Consider the following 15,933-nt stretch of genomic DNA (forward strand, 5'->3'; position numbering starts at 1 on the left):
TATACATATGCCTGTCCTTTGCTAGTACTATACTGTCTTGATTCCTGTAGCTCTACAGTAAGAATTTAGAACAGAAAATGTGAATCGTCTTTGTTCTTTTCAAAATTGTTTTGGTTGTTCTGGGTCCCTTGAGTTTCCATATGAATTTTAGGATCAGCTTGTCATTATCTACAAAGAAGCCAGCTGGGATTCTGATAGGAATTGTGGTGAAACTATGAGTCATGCTAGCTTAACATTTAAGATTTTTGATCCATGAACATGGAATAGTTTTCCCATTTATTTAACCCTTCTTTAATTTCTTTCAATGGTATTTTATAGTTTTCAGAATGCTTTGCATTTTTGTTTAAATATTTTATTCTTTTTGATGCTATTATAAAGAGAATTGTTTCATTTCATTTTCAGATTTTTCATTAATAGTGTATAGAAATGTTGATTTTTGTACATCGATCTTGAATCCTAAAATGTTGCTGAACTTAATTATATGTTCTAATAGGCTTTTAGTGGACTTCTTAAGATTTTTCTATATAAAGATCATGTCATCTGTGAATACAGTTTTACTTCTTTTCCAATTTGGTTGCATTTCATTTCATTTTATTTTTTTGGCATGAGACACAAACTGCAAACCAACAAATAAAAGAAAAATATCAGAGTAATAATGTCACAGTTGTACAGAAATACACCCTGATGATATGATAGTGACTTGGTTAGCTACTTTAGATTGAGTACATGGAAATGCCTCCTGAGTGGAACTAAGAGCTAACCTAAAATCTAAATTATAAGAAAAAGCCTCTAGACAGTGAGAACAGCTAATGTGAAGGGACTGAAAGGTGGGAATGAGCTTACATGTTGGAGGAACAGGTGACTGGACTATAGTAAGCAGGAGGGAAAAGGTCTGAGCGGCAGCCAGGGCCTGGGCCATGTAGGACTTTGTAAACCCACGCCATGGAGGGTGGGTTTTATTCTAGGTTTGATGAAGTGCTACTAGAATGTTAGCCGGGGAGTGATGTTGATTTGATGCACATTCCAAGATCACTACAGTTGCTTTATGGATAACAGAGGGTGGAGTGGAAGCTGGCGAATCCCTTGGGAGACATTTGGAGCACTTCATGTAAAAGATACTGACTTGGGGCGGTGATAATGGCGATGGAGAGAAGCAAATGGATGTATAGGCTGTGCTGATGAACTGGATGTGGGGAGTGGAGGGAAGAGAGGAGTAAGAAGTAATTTCTAGATTTCGGCTTGTGCACTGGGGTGGCAACAGTGCCATTTCCTAAACTGGGAAAGACTGGACTTGAACAAGCAGGGAGCTGTGGGGCTGTTGGGGAGATACGTCACAAGCTCTGTTTTGATTATGTTAAGTTGCAGACGCATATTTGTGTTTCAAGTACAAATGCCAAGTAGGCGCTGGATACACAAGACTGAAAGAAGCTATAGGAAGTGAGCTAGGGTCACAGTGAGCCAGGAGACCGACTGTTTCAGGCATTCCAAGGTATATTATTTCAAGGTGTTGGAATGTGCTGATAGGCTCAGATTCCAATCCCTGTGTGGGTTCCTTTACCTCTCTGAACTTACTTCTCCACCTATAAAATGAGAATGATACTTGATTTGGGGGGAGGAGGGGTATTGTGAGACCTTCCTGAGAAGATGGAATGATTCAGATCAAGGGACTTTTCAAACTACTTTGTCATTAACATTTATTTCAATTAAAGAAATGTGAATTCAGAATTAATGTAAGGTCAAGCCTCAAAGTATTTGGCAAAAGAAATGCTATTAAGAGCTTGAATAAAATGTTTGTGGTACTTGTGTTATGTTCAACAGACATTAATAAAATAAAAAGCACATTTTGAAGAGAATCAAATTCTGATAAATTGTGGTTTGTAAAAATCAATTCAGTGGTACAGTCTCCCTAGGGAAGAAGCAATTTGCCTTGTTACTATCAGTTAAAAATCAAAAGAGCATCTTTTCCTCATCTGGTTGTGACTGTCACAGCACAATATCACATGTATATGCCTAAATCCTTTAAATTAGAGAATACAGTTAACTAAGCAAGACTCTGGTATTTAGCAGGGCTTACAGATTATGTGCTATAAAACATTTTCTTTTAAAAATAAAATTTTTATAATCCATTTCAAAAATACCAATTGAAAAATATGTAAACTGCAACAAAAGTTTCCAAACAGAAGTTCCAAAACCTTGGCCAAGCCATATATATAACATCAAATAAAATCTAACTTATCAACTAAAACACTCACTAAAAATAATGGCTAGTGTAAGTGTTTACTGAGTGTAACACTTCAATATTTCAACAAAAATTGCTGTTCTGTCATATTATCAAAGTCAGCTAAATACTTTGAAGAAATGTCAATTATAAGGCAAATCTTCATTTAAATTAGAAACAGTGCATCTTAAAGAGACCTATATATATAAATAATTCCTAAATACATACTTTTTTATGTGCTTATGGTTTGGAAAAATTTTCCCTGAGCACTCTTTCTTCTTTGTTAGAAAAATTAAAACATGATCTATAGAATTTTATTTTGATTTCTCTCGAATATATGCAATTTTTCATCCATCAAATGTATTTGGGAATCTTTCTTCCTAGACAACTCTAAAGCAATAAGTAATTATAACTGCTTTAAAGGACTATTTGAATAGCTATAGACATATGGTTGGGTTTTAGAACCCTGAGCATGGTATAGTGGGTATCTCAGACAACCTAAATGGTTTACTATCCTAAACTATCAATGGTTATTTTAACAAATTCAGGATGGCACTAGCCTCACAGAGAAAGAGTCAATAACCAGTAATTCCAGCTCAGATGACCAATAGGTAAACATTAAAAAAACAAAAGAAAAAAATTGGATTGACATTGTGCTGTCCATGGAATAACACTGAAAACATACCCTTCTGCCCAACACAAGATATACCTCACCATGACACTTTATTTAATGCAGTCTTGAGATTCGTCCGTCCTTAATATTCATGCAAACTTAAAATCGGCATCACTGAGCATTTCATCACACAAATTGCACAGGAGACATGCCACATTGTGCACTGGGTGGCAACAGTGCCATTTCCTAAACTGGGGAAGACTGGACTAGAACAAGCAGGGAGCTGTGGGGCTGTTGGGGAGATACGTCACAAGCTCTGTTTTGATTATGTTAAGTTGCAGACGCATATTTGTGTTTCAAGTACAAATGCCAAGTAGGTGCTGGATACACAAGACTGAAAGAAACTACAGGAAGTGAGCTAGGGTCACAGTGAGCCAGGAGAGACACATGCACGGTACCACTACCAGGTGTGTTCGCCTAATTTTTTAAGTTCTTAAGAGATCTTAGCTACCCAAGAGTTTAGGCCTCTTCTCTTTCAAATAAATAACTATTAGGAATCTAAACTAATTTGTAAATACTAATTTTCTATACAGCCTAGCATCACCCTAAAAGAAAATTAGATAAGAATTTCATATTTACAATTAGATTTCATAAGACCTAATTATATGCTTCCCTTAGCATTCTGATTTATGATGTTTGCAAGAATAATTAATAAATAACTTAAAACATTTAGAAGTCATCGTTCTGAAGATCTTCAAGAGGTGAGCAATTTCGGATGTCCAGAGATGTGTCTGCTGCCTCTGTAGTTACATGTTAAGGTGCTTTATGCAGGACGCCCTGGAACAAAACGGCTTTTCGACCTACATTTTTTAAACAGGAAAGAAGGTCAGAGGTGCTTCTAAAACAATAGAAAGTTGCTGCTTAGGTTATGCTTGCTTGACAGTATCAAAGTTTAAGAAACTTTATGTAGCTCCATAATCCCTTTTTAAAAACCCTTGGAGTGAAATTCAGATTTTTTTTTATTTTGGGGAGATAATATGGTACATGTATTGTATGTTATGGATCTGGAGCAGTGTCCCATCATCAAACGCTTTAATGTTTCTTCACAGTGAAACAAATGAACATTTTCATTAAGTGGGATAAATAAAAACTACAAATAATATCATAGTAGCTCAGTTTAGGTTGGAACTGAGATATATGAAAAAAATCTTGTGGTTTTCTGAGCTTTCTGGTTTTCTGCATTGCAGATAAGGCTTTGTGTAGTATTAATGATCAAATCTCAGTATATGTTAATCTTTAAAAGAAAATGTGTGACATAAAATAACACAGGGCCCACAAGTTAGATTTTTAAAAGAGAAATAAAACAAGGAATGAGAAAGACTTCAATGATTTATATAAAGTAATAATATATAAATCATAAACAGTATAAAATCCTGCTAATTCACAGTAACACTATTGCTTATATTTTTATCAGCAGTTGGGTCAAAACAGAACTGAATCAATAAACAGAAAACTTATAAAAACTATACTTTCATTAAATTTTGTGCTTATGACCTTTTAAAGTCTTAACTTTTAAGTAAGTTAAAATCTGGTTCTTATTAATGTCATGGTCTAATCCTTGACACAAAACAACACTCAAATTAGGTGCTTCTAGTGTCATATGATTTTCCCTAAAAAAAAAAAAAAAATCCCTTTGAAGCTAATGGCACTCTGAATTCTCCTATGCTGACTTACCTCGTGTTTTTCTCTGAGCTTCCCTGCCGTGCACTGACTGGCACTGTGGCCTTGATTTGTGCTTCGAGCCTGGAATAAATACCTCCTGCAAACTGCAGAGTAAAGGGACAAAATTTAGACATTATCTTTACAGAATCAACAGAAGCTGTGCTTTATTAAAATGGCATTACTTTTGCCCTAGCCGGTTTGGCTCAATGGATAGAGTGTCGGCCTGTGGACTGAAGGGTATCTGGTTCAATTCTGGGCAAGGGCACATATCCAGGTTGTGGGCTCAATCCCCAGCAGGGGGCGTCCAGGAAGCACTTATTAGTAAAAGTAACTTTATTTTGATTTTTGAAAATTCAGACTCTTTGACTTATAGTTTACATACATTAAAATTCACCTTTTTTAGTAAACATTTTGTTTTGATAGATGCATACAGCTGTGAACCATTGTTACAACGGAGACAGAATTGTTCCTTCACCCCAAGAAAATCCCCTGGAGCCTCTTTTTTTTTTTTTTTTAAATATATTTTATTGATTTTTTACAGAGAGGAAGGGAGAGGGATAGAGAGTTAGAAACATCGATGAGAGAGAAACATCGATCAGCTGCCTTCTGCACACCCCCTACTGGGGATGTGCCCGCAACCAAGGTACATGCCCTTGACCGGAATCGAACCTGGGACCCTTCAGTCCGCAGGCTGACGCTCTATCCACTGAGCCAAACCGGTCAGGGCCCCTGGAGCCTCTTTTAAGTCAACCAATTTGACACTACCAATTCTCGGAACCACCGATCTGTTTTATGACCCTATGGTTTTGCATTTTTCTAGAACATTATATAAATAGAATGATACAATCTATAGACTTTTACATCTGGCTTCTTTCATTTCACATAATGTATATGAGATGCATTTATGTTGTTGCATTCAGTAGTTTGTTAAAGAACTTGCCAAACTGTTTTCCAAAGTGATCATTCCTTTCGCATCCCTACTTGGTATATTTGAGGGTTCCAGTTGATCCACATTCTTGCTAGCATGTTTTAAAAATATCTTTAGGTATTCTAGTTGGTGCATCATTGAGGTTTTAATTTACATTTCCCTAATGATGAAATCTGTTGCATCTCACCCGGCCGGTGTGGCTCAGTGGTTGAGTGTCTACTGAGGAACCAGGAGGTAGCAGGTTCGATTACCTGTCAGGGCACATGCCCAGGTTGCAGGCTCCATCCTCAGTAGGGGGTGTGCAGGAGGCAGCTAATCAATGATTCTCATCATTGATGTTTCTCTCTCTCTCTCTCTCCCTTCCCTCTCTGAAATCAATAAAAATGTATTTTTAAAAAATGTGTTGCATCTTTTCGTGTGCTTATTTGCCACCTGTATCCTTCTTTTAAGAAGTGTATGGTTAATCTTTTGACCTCTTCTTTTAATGGACTGTTTCTTTTATTTCTGAGTTTTGAGTTATAGTATATTCTGAATACAAATCCTTTACCAGATAAGTGTTTTACACATATTTTCTCATAGCTTAGGATCTGTCTTTTCATTTTCTTATTAGTGTCTTTCAAAAAGAAGAAATTTTACATTTTGATGAAGTCCAATTTGTTAATTTTTTCTTTTATTGGTCATGTTTTTGGTGTTGTAGCTAAGATATACATTACTTGCCTAATCCAGGTCACAAAAATTTTTTGCCCATGTTTTCTCTTAGAAATTTTATAGGGAAGTAAATTTTTAAATAAAAAAATAGGGGCAAGTCCTAGCTGGTTTGGTTCAGTGGCTAGAGTGTCGGCCTTTGGACTGAAGGGTCCCAGGTTTGATTCTGGTCAAGGTTATACGCCCAGGTTGGGAGCTCGATCCCCAGTAGGGGGCGTCCAGGAAGCAGCTAATCAATGATTCTCTCTCATCATTGATGTTTCTATCTCTCTCTCCCTCTCCCTTCCTTTCTGAAATCAATAAAAATTTAAAAAATTTAAAAAACAGCCCTGACAGGTTTGGCTCAGTGGATAGAGCGTCCGCCTGCAGACTCAATGGTCCCAGGTTCGATTCCAGTCAAGGGCATGTACCTTGGTTGCAGGCACATCCCCAGTGGGGGGGGGAGTGTGTGCAGGAGGCAGCTGATTGATGTTTCTCTCTCATTGATGTTTCTAACTCTTTATCCCTCTCCCTCTTTGTAAAAAATCAATAAAATATATTTTTAAAAAAAGAAATCCAACTCTTTAAAAAAAATTTAAAAAACAGCGGCAAGAGTATAACTAAACATTACCAATACTGTGATAACACATAATGTTGATTAATATGTAATTCTGGTAAGAACATAGGAATTCCTAGTCATCATTTTCAGCAAGATAATATCTTATTTTAGAGATAACATCTATGCCCTGAAAGCAGGGTTGATCAAATCAGCAACTTCCTGAAAGTCACCCTCTGGATCGTCAGCCTCTGGTCGGCAATGCACCGTTAGCCTGTTGGTGTGACATCACACATTCAGTGACAATGCACTTTATTGTATGTGTTATAGAGGACCTATGAACCAGAGGCAATAAGAGGTAGCAGAAAACTTTTATGTGAATGAACTGGCTAACTGGTATAGAATATAAAAATATTTAAATCATTCTCTTAAAATTATTTCTAAAACACCTTTATATTCCTCATGACGAACAGAAGTAGGAAGGCATATCTAAGCAGGCATAGGGCACTAGTTCATAATTCTTACTTCTTTTGATTCCTTTGACTTGACTCGGTCCAGATCACCCAATCTCATCTTTATAAGGTGCCCTGTAATCTCAGACATCCGTCGCTGATCTGAAGGTAAAAAATAATAAACCTTACTTTTTATAAGGGTGATTTATAACTTTTATTTCTTAAAAGATTGAAATCATCAAGTGTTTATGAAAATGTTTTACAGATTACCTACAGCCTATTTATCATTGAAGAATTTTAGACTACAAGTGGAAAAATGGCTCATACATGGATAATTTTCATGCTTTTAGGATTACTGTACATCAGCCTAAAACATATTTTGTCATCTTTAGAGTGAAAGTAGTGAGCAAAAGTCAGTCTGAGAGACCTTAAAACCATACACGTGCATAAAATAATTATCTACTGTGATTGTCTAGTAATGAACCTCTGGTTGATGTCTAAGGACTGTTTTAATTCTGAGCCTTATTCCAGTTGAAACCTTTAAAGCTATTCAGCATACTTCATAACATAAAAGATTCCTATTATTTTTATTTATACCTAACTTGCATATTACACAAATAATAAAACTTACCATCTTCTCTTTGTGCATCCTGGTTGAATCGCAAAGATCTTGTGACATCCCACTTATTCCTCTGCATACTCACACTAGTGAAAAGTTAAACAAAAGTCAGCACTGGTGCTTTCAGAGTGAATATTTGACTGGATTCAGGAGCAATACTCACAGGAAAGGAGACACATCTCTAGCAGTTGACTAAAAAAAAGGAGACAACATTAAGGCCCAATTAGAACATATTTACTGATTAGTGCTATAATTTAAAAAATTTACATTTAATGAGTGCAAAATACTGTTCCAAGAGCATTACAAGTATTTCATTTAAGCCTTACAACAACCATGTGAGACAGGTGTTATCTCTACTAGAGGCCCGATGCACGAAAATTCGTGCACTCCGGTGGCGGGGGGGTCCCTCAGGCCGGCCTACACCCTCTCACAATCCGGGATCCCTCGGGTAGGGTCCCTAGGCCTGGCCTGAGATCAGGGCCTATTGGGGTTTTCCTTCCTCCTGCTGCAGGCAGCTGGCCCCACCCCGCTGCTGCCACTGCTTGCTATCTGTGCAGCGCTGCGCACCACCACCCCCCCCCCACCGCCACCGGTGGCCTCCGTCTGCAGGAGACAGGCGTGGGGTGCAATGGCTTGGCTGGTCTGGGCCCCCCTCTGCAGGACAATCGCTGGCAGGCCGCACACCTGCCACAGAGTTGCCGCCGGTGGCCTGGGCCTCCCTCTTTCTTTGCTGGGGGGGCGTGGCCAGCCCTGTGAGGGGCTGTCTACCTACCTGATCGCCCCTAACTGCTGACCTGCCTACCTGATCACCCCTATCCACTTGCCTGCCTACCTGATCATCCCTAACCACTGGTCTGCCTACCTGATCACCCCTAACCACTCTGCCTGCCTGCCTGATCGCCCCTAATTGCTTGCTTGGGGGCAGGGCCAGCCTGGCGAGGGGCCATCTGCCTACCTGATTGCCCCTAACCGCTGGCCTGCCTACCTGATCACCCCTAACCACTCTTCATGCCTGCCTGATTGCCCCTAACTGCTTGCTTGGGGGTGGGGCCAGCCCGGCGAGGGACCGTGGTGGTTCTAGTCCAGCCGTGGGCAAACTACGGCCCGCGGGCCGGATCCGGCTGTTCTATCCGGTTCTCTTGCTCTCCCCTCCGCTCTTTTACTTTGAATTTATATTAGTTCACACAAACACTCCATCCATGCTTTTGTTCCGGCCCTCCGGTCCAGTTTAAGAACCCATTGTGGCCCTCGAGTCAAAAAGTTTGCCCACCCCTGTTCTAGTCTCTGGTCGTTACACTTATGGTGGCTGGCCTTTTATTATATAGGATAATAAAACAGGTTTGTAAAAATTAAGAATTGTATCCAAAGAGAAACAAATTTGGAATTTGAACCCAGCTTTATTTGTCTGATCTAGAAACCCCAGCTTATGCAATCTTTTATAATTCACCCATTTGTGTGCCTGTAGTACTCAGCACAAAGATGAATGTACAACCCGCCAATTGTGAGGAACTTGTCTCAACCCCAGCTTTCACACATTTTGGAATCCATAGCTTTTCTTTTAGCCAACTGTGGTTCTTACTGTCCTCTTATTCCTACCTGGCTTTTCACCCCTTTCTTTGATGACATGGGGAAATAAGAATTATTTTTAAAAAGCATAAAATACATGATGGGGCAAACATAGATATACAGTTGTTTGTATGGAAAATAATACAATTAATAAATAATAATACAAGAATAAACTCTGTGCTTCAGGTACTCACAACTGTAAACCTATGTTTGCCCCATCCTCTATAATTAAAAAAAATTTTTTTTGTAGTAACATTACGTTTATTTCCTTTTTTAAAGAACAACAAGGTGGTCATAGTTACATAACGTTTTAATTTTTCTTTTCTTTTTTAAATTCTTTATTGTTGAAAGTGTTACATATGTCTCCTTTTCCCCCCACTGACCTCCCCCAGCCGCTCCCACCCCCCAGCACATGCCCTCACTTCCTACTGTCTGTGTCCATTGGTTATGCTTATATGCGTGCATACAAGTCCTTTGGTTGATCTCTTACCTCCGCCTCCCACCCTCCCCTGCCTTCCCTCTGAGGTTTGTTGGTCTGTTCAATGTTTCTATGTCTCTATATTATTTTTGTTCATCAGTTTATGTTGCTCATCATATTCCACAAATGAGTGAGCTCATGTGATACTTATCCTTCTCTGACTGGCTTATTTCACTTAGCATAATGCTCTCCAGGTCCATCCATGCTGTTGCAAATGGTAAGAGTTCTTTCTTTTTTACAGCAGCATAGTATTCCATTGTGTAGATGTGCCACAGTTTTTAATCTACTCATCTGCTGATAGGCATTTAAAGTCTATTTATTTTATTTCATTTTAAAGTCTATTTATTTATTTATTATATTGGTTCAAAATTCAAAAGGTACAAACAGCACACACAGTAAAAAGCCTCTGCCCCCAGACATCCACTCCTTAGAGGCAACCAATCTTATCAAGGTCTTATGTAGTTTTCAATATATATGTATGTATATTGATTTCAGAGGGGAAGGGAGAGGGAAAGAAACATCAATGATGAGAGGGAATCATTGATTGGCTGCTTCCTGCATGCCCCCTATTGGGGACTGAACCCACAACCTGGGCATTTGCCCTTGACCGGAATTAAACCTGGGACCCTTTAGTCCATAGGCCAATGCTCTATCCACTGAGCCAAACTGGCTAGGGCTCAAGAGATATTTTATTTACATACAACAATATTCATACATTCATATATTCATTCATATATTATTTACATTCAACAATATTCTTTCACCTATACTACACAAATGGTAGCATAATATACCACTCTACATGCTATTTTGCACTTTCCTTTTTTTACCTGTCAATACATCTTAGAGATATTTAATTAATCTCAGTCTTTATAATAATTTATTCATTTTACACTGCTAGCATTCCATTATAAATATTTGCTTCTCTTCTTTTTCAGATTTCCCCTTGCTATACTTGCTTGCTTATTTCTCAGTATGAATTTTAGATTAGTAGTATATAATTTAGAATTACCTTCTCCAATACCTTTTCTTTCTTCTGACCACAGGGTGAAGACATCTGCTTTTTTGGTTGTTTAGTGAACTTCTTTGGTTTCTCCTTTTTCCCTGGTAACAGAAAATTAATGTTAGGAGCGTAAGTCCCATATATTTCTCCAAAGCACTTGTTACTTCCAAACAATAAAACCCTTGTGTTCACAAGGGCTTACACTAATGTTAACAACAGCATTATTCATAAGAGCCAAAAGCTGGAAACAACCCAAATGTTCATGAAATGGTGATTAGATAAACAAATTATGGTTATTCACACAATAGACTACTACTCTGCAATAAAAAGGAATGAACTATTAATATATGCAATATGGGTGAGTCTCAAAAACATCATAGTAAGTGAAAGAAGCCAGACATAAAAGGCTACTCAGAATTCCACTTATACAAGATGTTAGAAAAGGTAAAACATTGTGACAAAAAGCTTAGTACTGTGGTTGCCTGGGGTTGGGAGTGGGCCAAGGTGACTGAGTGTAAAAGGGCAGGAGGCAACTTCTTGGAGTGATGTTCTAGGTCTTGATTTTGGTGGTGGTTATACAACCATATGCCAAAACTCATCAATGTGTACACATTTAAAAAAGGGTGAATCTTATTACATGTAAATTATACCTTAATCAACTGTGAAAAAAACATACAACAGTAGCATATTCTCCTTGACTAATTAGAATTGAAAAATAATTAATAAAGGACTACATTTAAATAAAAATTATATAAAACTTGGAAATAAGACAAAGGGTGGATTGCAAGTTCTTTCAGTGCCTGCTGGAGGACTGTTACACAGACCCACACAAGGACTGTTTAATTCTCTCAGAGAATGTCCTTGTGTTTGACTTTCCCATCTACATTGACTGAGGGCTCAGATTCTGTGAAGTCTCATGTGAACTTGCAGATTTTTGTGTTTAACAGAAATGCAAATGATTTCTATCTTGTAGAAAAGATAGCCCCGAAAGTCATAGGTCTATTGCACTATAGGAAAATCTGAATCTTGAAATGCTCTTTGAACTACTTTCCCTGCTATTTCTCTCACCAGTGATTTGAAAATCTTTGACATAAGTTCATTCTCTAGTTGTATAAAATCATGTTTTTAATTTTTTAGAGTCACATTCTGATGACTGTTAGTCAATGTTTCATTTGAGTGTCACTTCAAATCATCTCAGGTACTATGATGTGAGTCATACATTTTGAGAAACCCATTAGAGGTTACACCTGAAATAAAAACTTGGAGGATTCTCAGTACACTGCACTTTCTTTACAATTTTATGAGTATTCTGTGTTAGTGCCAAGGTTAGGAAATCTTGATGGAGCTTCCTTTATTTTCTTCCATATTATAAACCAATATGTAGATTTAGAAAGCCAAGTCCTCATCCGTTGCATTAAAGCCTTCAGAATACACCCCTTCATAAAAGTAAGGCTTGATTTTAAATTTAGAAACCAATGTACTTCTTCAAAGAGGACATACAGATGGCCAAGAGACATATGAAAAAATGCTCCAAGTCACTAATCATCAGATAAGATGTGAATTAAACCGACAATGATGTATTACTCCACACCTGTCACAATGACAAACAGGTAAAAAAGAAAACTGCAATTGCTGGCAAGGATGTGGAGAAAAGGGAACCCTAGCCCGACTGGCATGGCTCAGTGGTTGAGATAGATTTATGAGCCAGGAAGTCACAGTTTAATTCCGGTCAGAGCACATGCCCAGGTTGCAGGCTCGATCCCCAGTGGGGGGCGTGCAGGAGGCAGCCGATTAATGGTTCTCTCTCTCTCATTCATGTTTCTCTCTCTCTCTCTCCCTCTCCCTTCCTCTCTGAAATCAATAAAAATACATTTAAAAACAATTTTTTTTAAAAGAAAAAGGGGGAAACCTAGTACACTCCTGGCGGGAATGCAAACTATTGAAGCCACTATGGAAAACGCTATAGAGTTTCTTCAAAAAATAAAAATGGGACTGCCATTTGACCCAGTATTCCCACTTTAGGAATAGATCCTATGAATCTGGAAACACCAATCAGAAAGAATATATGCACCCCTATGTTCATAGAAGTGCTATTTATAATAGCTAAGATCTGGAAACAGCTCAAGTGCCCATCAGCAGATGAGTGGATAAAAAAGATGTGGTACATTTACACAACGCAATACTATGAAGCTATAAAAAAGAAGGATCTTTTACCCTTTGGAAAAGCATGGAGCAACCTGGAGAGTATTAGGCTAAGTGAAATAAGCCAGTCAGAGAAAGACAAGTATCATATGATCTCACTCATATGTGGAATCTAATGAATAAAATAAACAATAAAGAGAAAGAAAAAAGTGAAAAATAAACAATAAACTGATGAACAAAATAGATCCAGAGACATAGAAGTATGAAATAGACTAATGAATCTCAGAGGGCAGTGGGGGGGAGGCAGAATAGATTAACCAAAGAACTTATATGCACAGACAATAGTGCTGTGAAGGCCTGAGGAAGTTGGGGGGTGGTGAGGGGTGGGAGGGGGTTACTGGGGGGGGGGACAAAAGAGGACATCTGTAATACTTTCAACAATAAAAATAAATGTTTTTTAAAAGTAAGGCTTGATTTTTAATTTAGAAATCAATGTACTTTGTTTCTTGGATACTTCTTCTTCATCTCCAACTTCATCTTCAGTGACCTCAGATCCGGTGGTATATTCTTCCTCTTCTGAAAATAATGACTGTTGTTTCTGAATTAAAGAAACAATATACATTCTATTAAAAATGTAGTATTTATCACATCCCTAATGAATTTTTTCAAACACATTTATCTAAATTTATTTTCAATGAATGAGCCAAACAAGGCTGATAACATGACCACTGCCTAGCACAACATTGAGGATTGCTTTACATCAAATATTTTTTTATTTCCTTCACAGATTCTAGCAGAGTGATGGGCACCTGACAGGTACTCAGTATTTGCTGAAATCGTACCTCATCACTTAACTGAATGTATGTTCCTTGATATTAAGAATAAATTAAAATATAGCCCTGTCTGGTTTGGCTCAATGGATAGAGTGCCGGCCTGTGGACTGAAGGGTCCTGGGTTCAATTCCAGTCAAGGGCACACGCCTGGGTTGTGGGGTGGATCCCCAGTGGGGCGTGCAGGAGGCAGCTGATCAATGGTTCTCATCATTGATGTTTCAATCTATCTCTCCCTCTCCCTTCCTCTCTGAAATCAATAAAAATATATTGAAAAATAAATTAAAATATAATAATTGCCAATATTAAAGTAGTCTCATAAACAAGCACATGTGCACATTCTCTGGGTCAGTGGGGTCCTAGAAAACTTAAATGTATCCGCATCTGTTTCCTGTAGCTATCTGCCCTACTGCCTGTCATCACTGATCCAATTCTGACTCCATTTTTGTGAATACTGATGGCAGATGGCATAGTAATGGCAAACAGGTAAAAAAAGAAAAAAATCAATTAACGAACTAATCAGACGACGAGATAATTAGAAAGTTCCAATTACAGATTCGTTGCTTTGTTCAGTGTTCTGAATGTGACATAAAAATAATTTTTAATAAAGTCATTTAATAGACTTATAAATTATATTGCCAGATAATAGAATATGTGTCTATTTTAAACAATAACATTTTTAGTAAAGTACAAAATTGTAGACACTGAAAAAGATGATAAACATTTAACTAAAATCTAAAAAATAAGATGTTGATAACATTATATTAAACTAAACTGTAGCAAGAAAGAGATCCATGAAAGTGGAATATAGTTGTTTACTTACCAGTTGCAGAGTCCAGTTTTTCAGTGATAAAAACTATAAAAACGACAGAAGAATAAGAGATTAATAAATCTGCATATACCCAGGTTTCACTTCCTTATTTTCATATGGATATTGTAGAATAATTTTAAAAAGTTACAACTATAGTTCACTTTCAGGTTGAAATATAATTTTAAATTCAGGCTGAAAATGATATATTATTATCTTTTATATCCCCTGTCTAGAGAAGATGTATATGTTTACCAAAACAAAAACAAAAAACCCAAAAGACATTTCCTAGTGTAATTTCCAAAGGACAAGTAAATCACATGTAGACATAATATTAGTTTTTTTTAACTATTTCAATCACTCCCCCGCCCCCCAGACAGAAGGCCTCCCTCTGGGGTGCTGGCTGAGCCCTTGGGGAGCCTCATAGGATACAATCTTGGACACCCCTGGAAGGCAGTGGCTTCCTGTACAATCACTTTTTAATGTTTATATTTTTATAAATTAAAGAACTAGATTATATATGAATATTCAAGAAATATAATTTGCTATTTTGTATACAGTTCAGAAATAAATGTTAGTAATTGCACACTTGTAGCCAGCTGGAGTTTATAAGCTCTTTTACAAGGAGTATTTCACTTTCTCAAGTGAAGGCCACCTTAACCGACATGAAGGCAGGAAGCTCACCAGCAGAGACTTCCTAGCTGTTAGCAACAGGAATCAAAGCTTTCTGGTCATATTTCAGTTTTGAAATTTTGGAAAAACTAAATGCAATCCTGATTACAATTTTTAAAAAAGCATTTTTTTACCAAAAAGTTTATAGGACTAGGAGGGGACAAAATATACCATTTATACTATCTTCATTTATCAAATCATTATTTACCCATAATAAAAACCCTGAAGGCCATGTTATATTTTTCCCTAAAATTAAAGTCAATTAGTTATTAATTCTTTGAGGACAACAAATGTGGCCTATTATCCTTATAGTTCTATTAACTCAGCATAATACTGTGGTATGATCAGGTAATCAGTAAATACTTATAACTAAAAATTTCAACTTCAATTTAAACTGATCAGATTTCTGTCAAAGATTAAATGTCATCAATTGTTTATATAAATAAAGAATAAGTGAAACAAGCTACTCACAGCATTGAGCTCCCCACTTTTGGGGCCCCATGGGGTATTTGGCTCCAGTAAAACATCACAGTCCAGACCCTTCTCATCACAGGGACCAACCCCAGAATCACTAGGAAGAAAAAGACATTTGATAGAGAAGTGTTCAATTTTTTAAGAATTTAAAATGCAAATGATATCTTT

At 37.3% G+C, this 15,933-nt stretch overlaps 1 protein-coding gene across 4 annotated transcripts in view; it reads right to left on the reverse strand.

Annotated features, from left to right (window-relative positions):
- Window positions 1-363: 363 nt before the first annotated feature.
- The window catches only part of SANBR (SANT and BTB domain regulator of CSR), a 49,861-nt gene continuing 34,291 nt past the window's right edge, over window positions 364-15,933 (reverse strand). For 3 of the 4 annotated variants that reach the window (XM_080686731.1, XM_080686729.1, XM_080686732.1), the window contains 9 exons: window positions 15,763-15,862; window positions 14,635-14,667; window positions 13,480-13,579; window positions 10,849-10,940; window positions 7,956-7,984; window positions 7,805-7,878; window positions 7,247-7,335; window positions 4,566-4,657; window positions 602-3,691 (listed from right to left, as the gene is read on the reverse strand). In XM_080686731.1, the coding sequence (XP_080542857.1) occupies window positions 3,655-3,691; window positions 4,566-4,657; window positions 7,247-7,335; window positions 7,805-7,878; window positions 7,956-7,984; window positions 10,849-10,940; window positions 13,480-13,579; window positions 14,635-14,667; window positions 15,763-15,862 (646 nt within the window). In that variant the 3' untranslated portion in view covers window positions 602-3,654. Of the gene's footprint in view, window positions 3,692-4,565; window positions 4,658-7,246; window positions 7,336-7,804; window positions 7,879-7,955; window positions 7,985-10,848; window positions 10,941-13,479; window positions 13,580-14,634; window positions 14,668-15,762; window positions 15,863-15,933 lie in introns of all 4 variants that reach the window. The other variant, XM_080686730.1, reaches the window with a different exon arrangement.

This window comes from Plecotus auritus (genome assembly GCF_963455305.1).
Source record: "Plecotus auritus genome assembly, chromosome: 8".
In the NCBI taxonomy this organism is placed as follows: Eukaryota; Metazoa; Chordata; class Mammalia; order Chiroptera; family Vespertilionidae; genus Plecotus; species Plecotus auritus.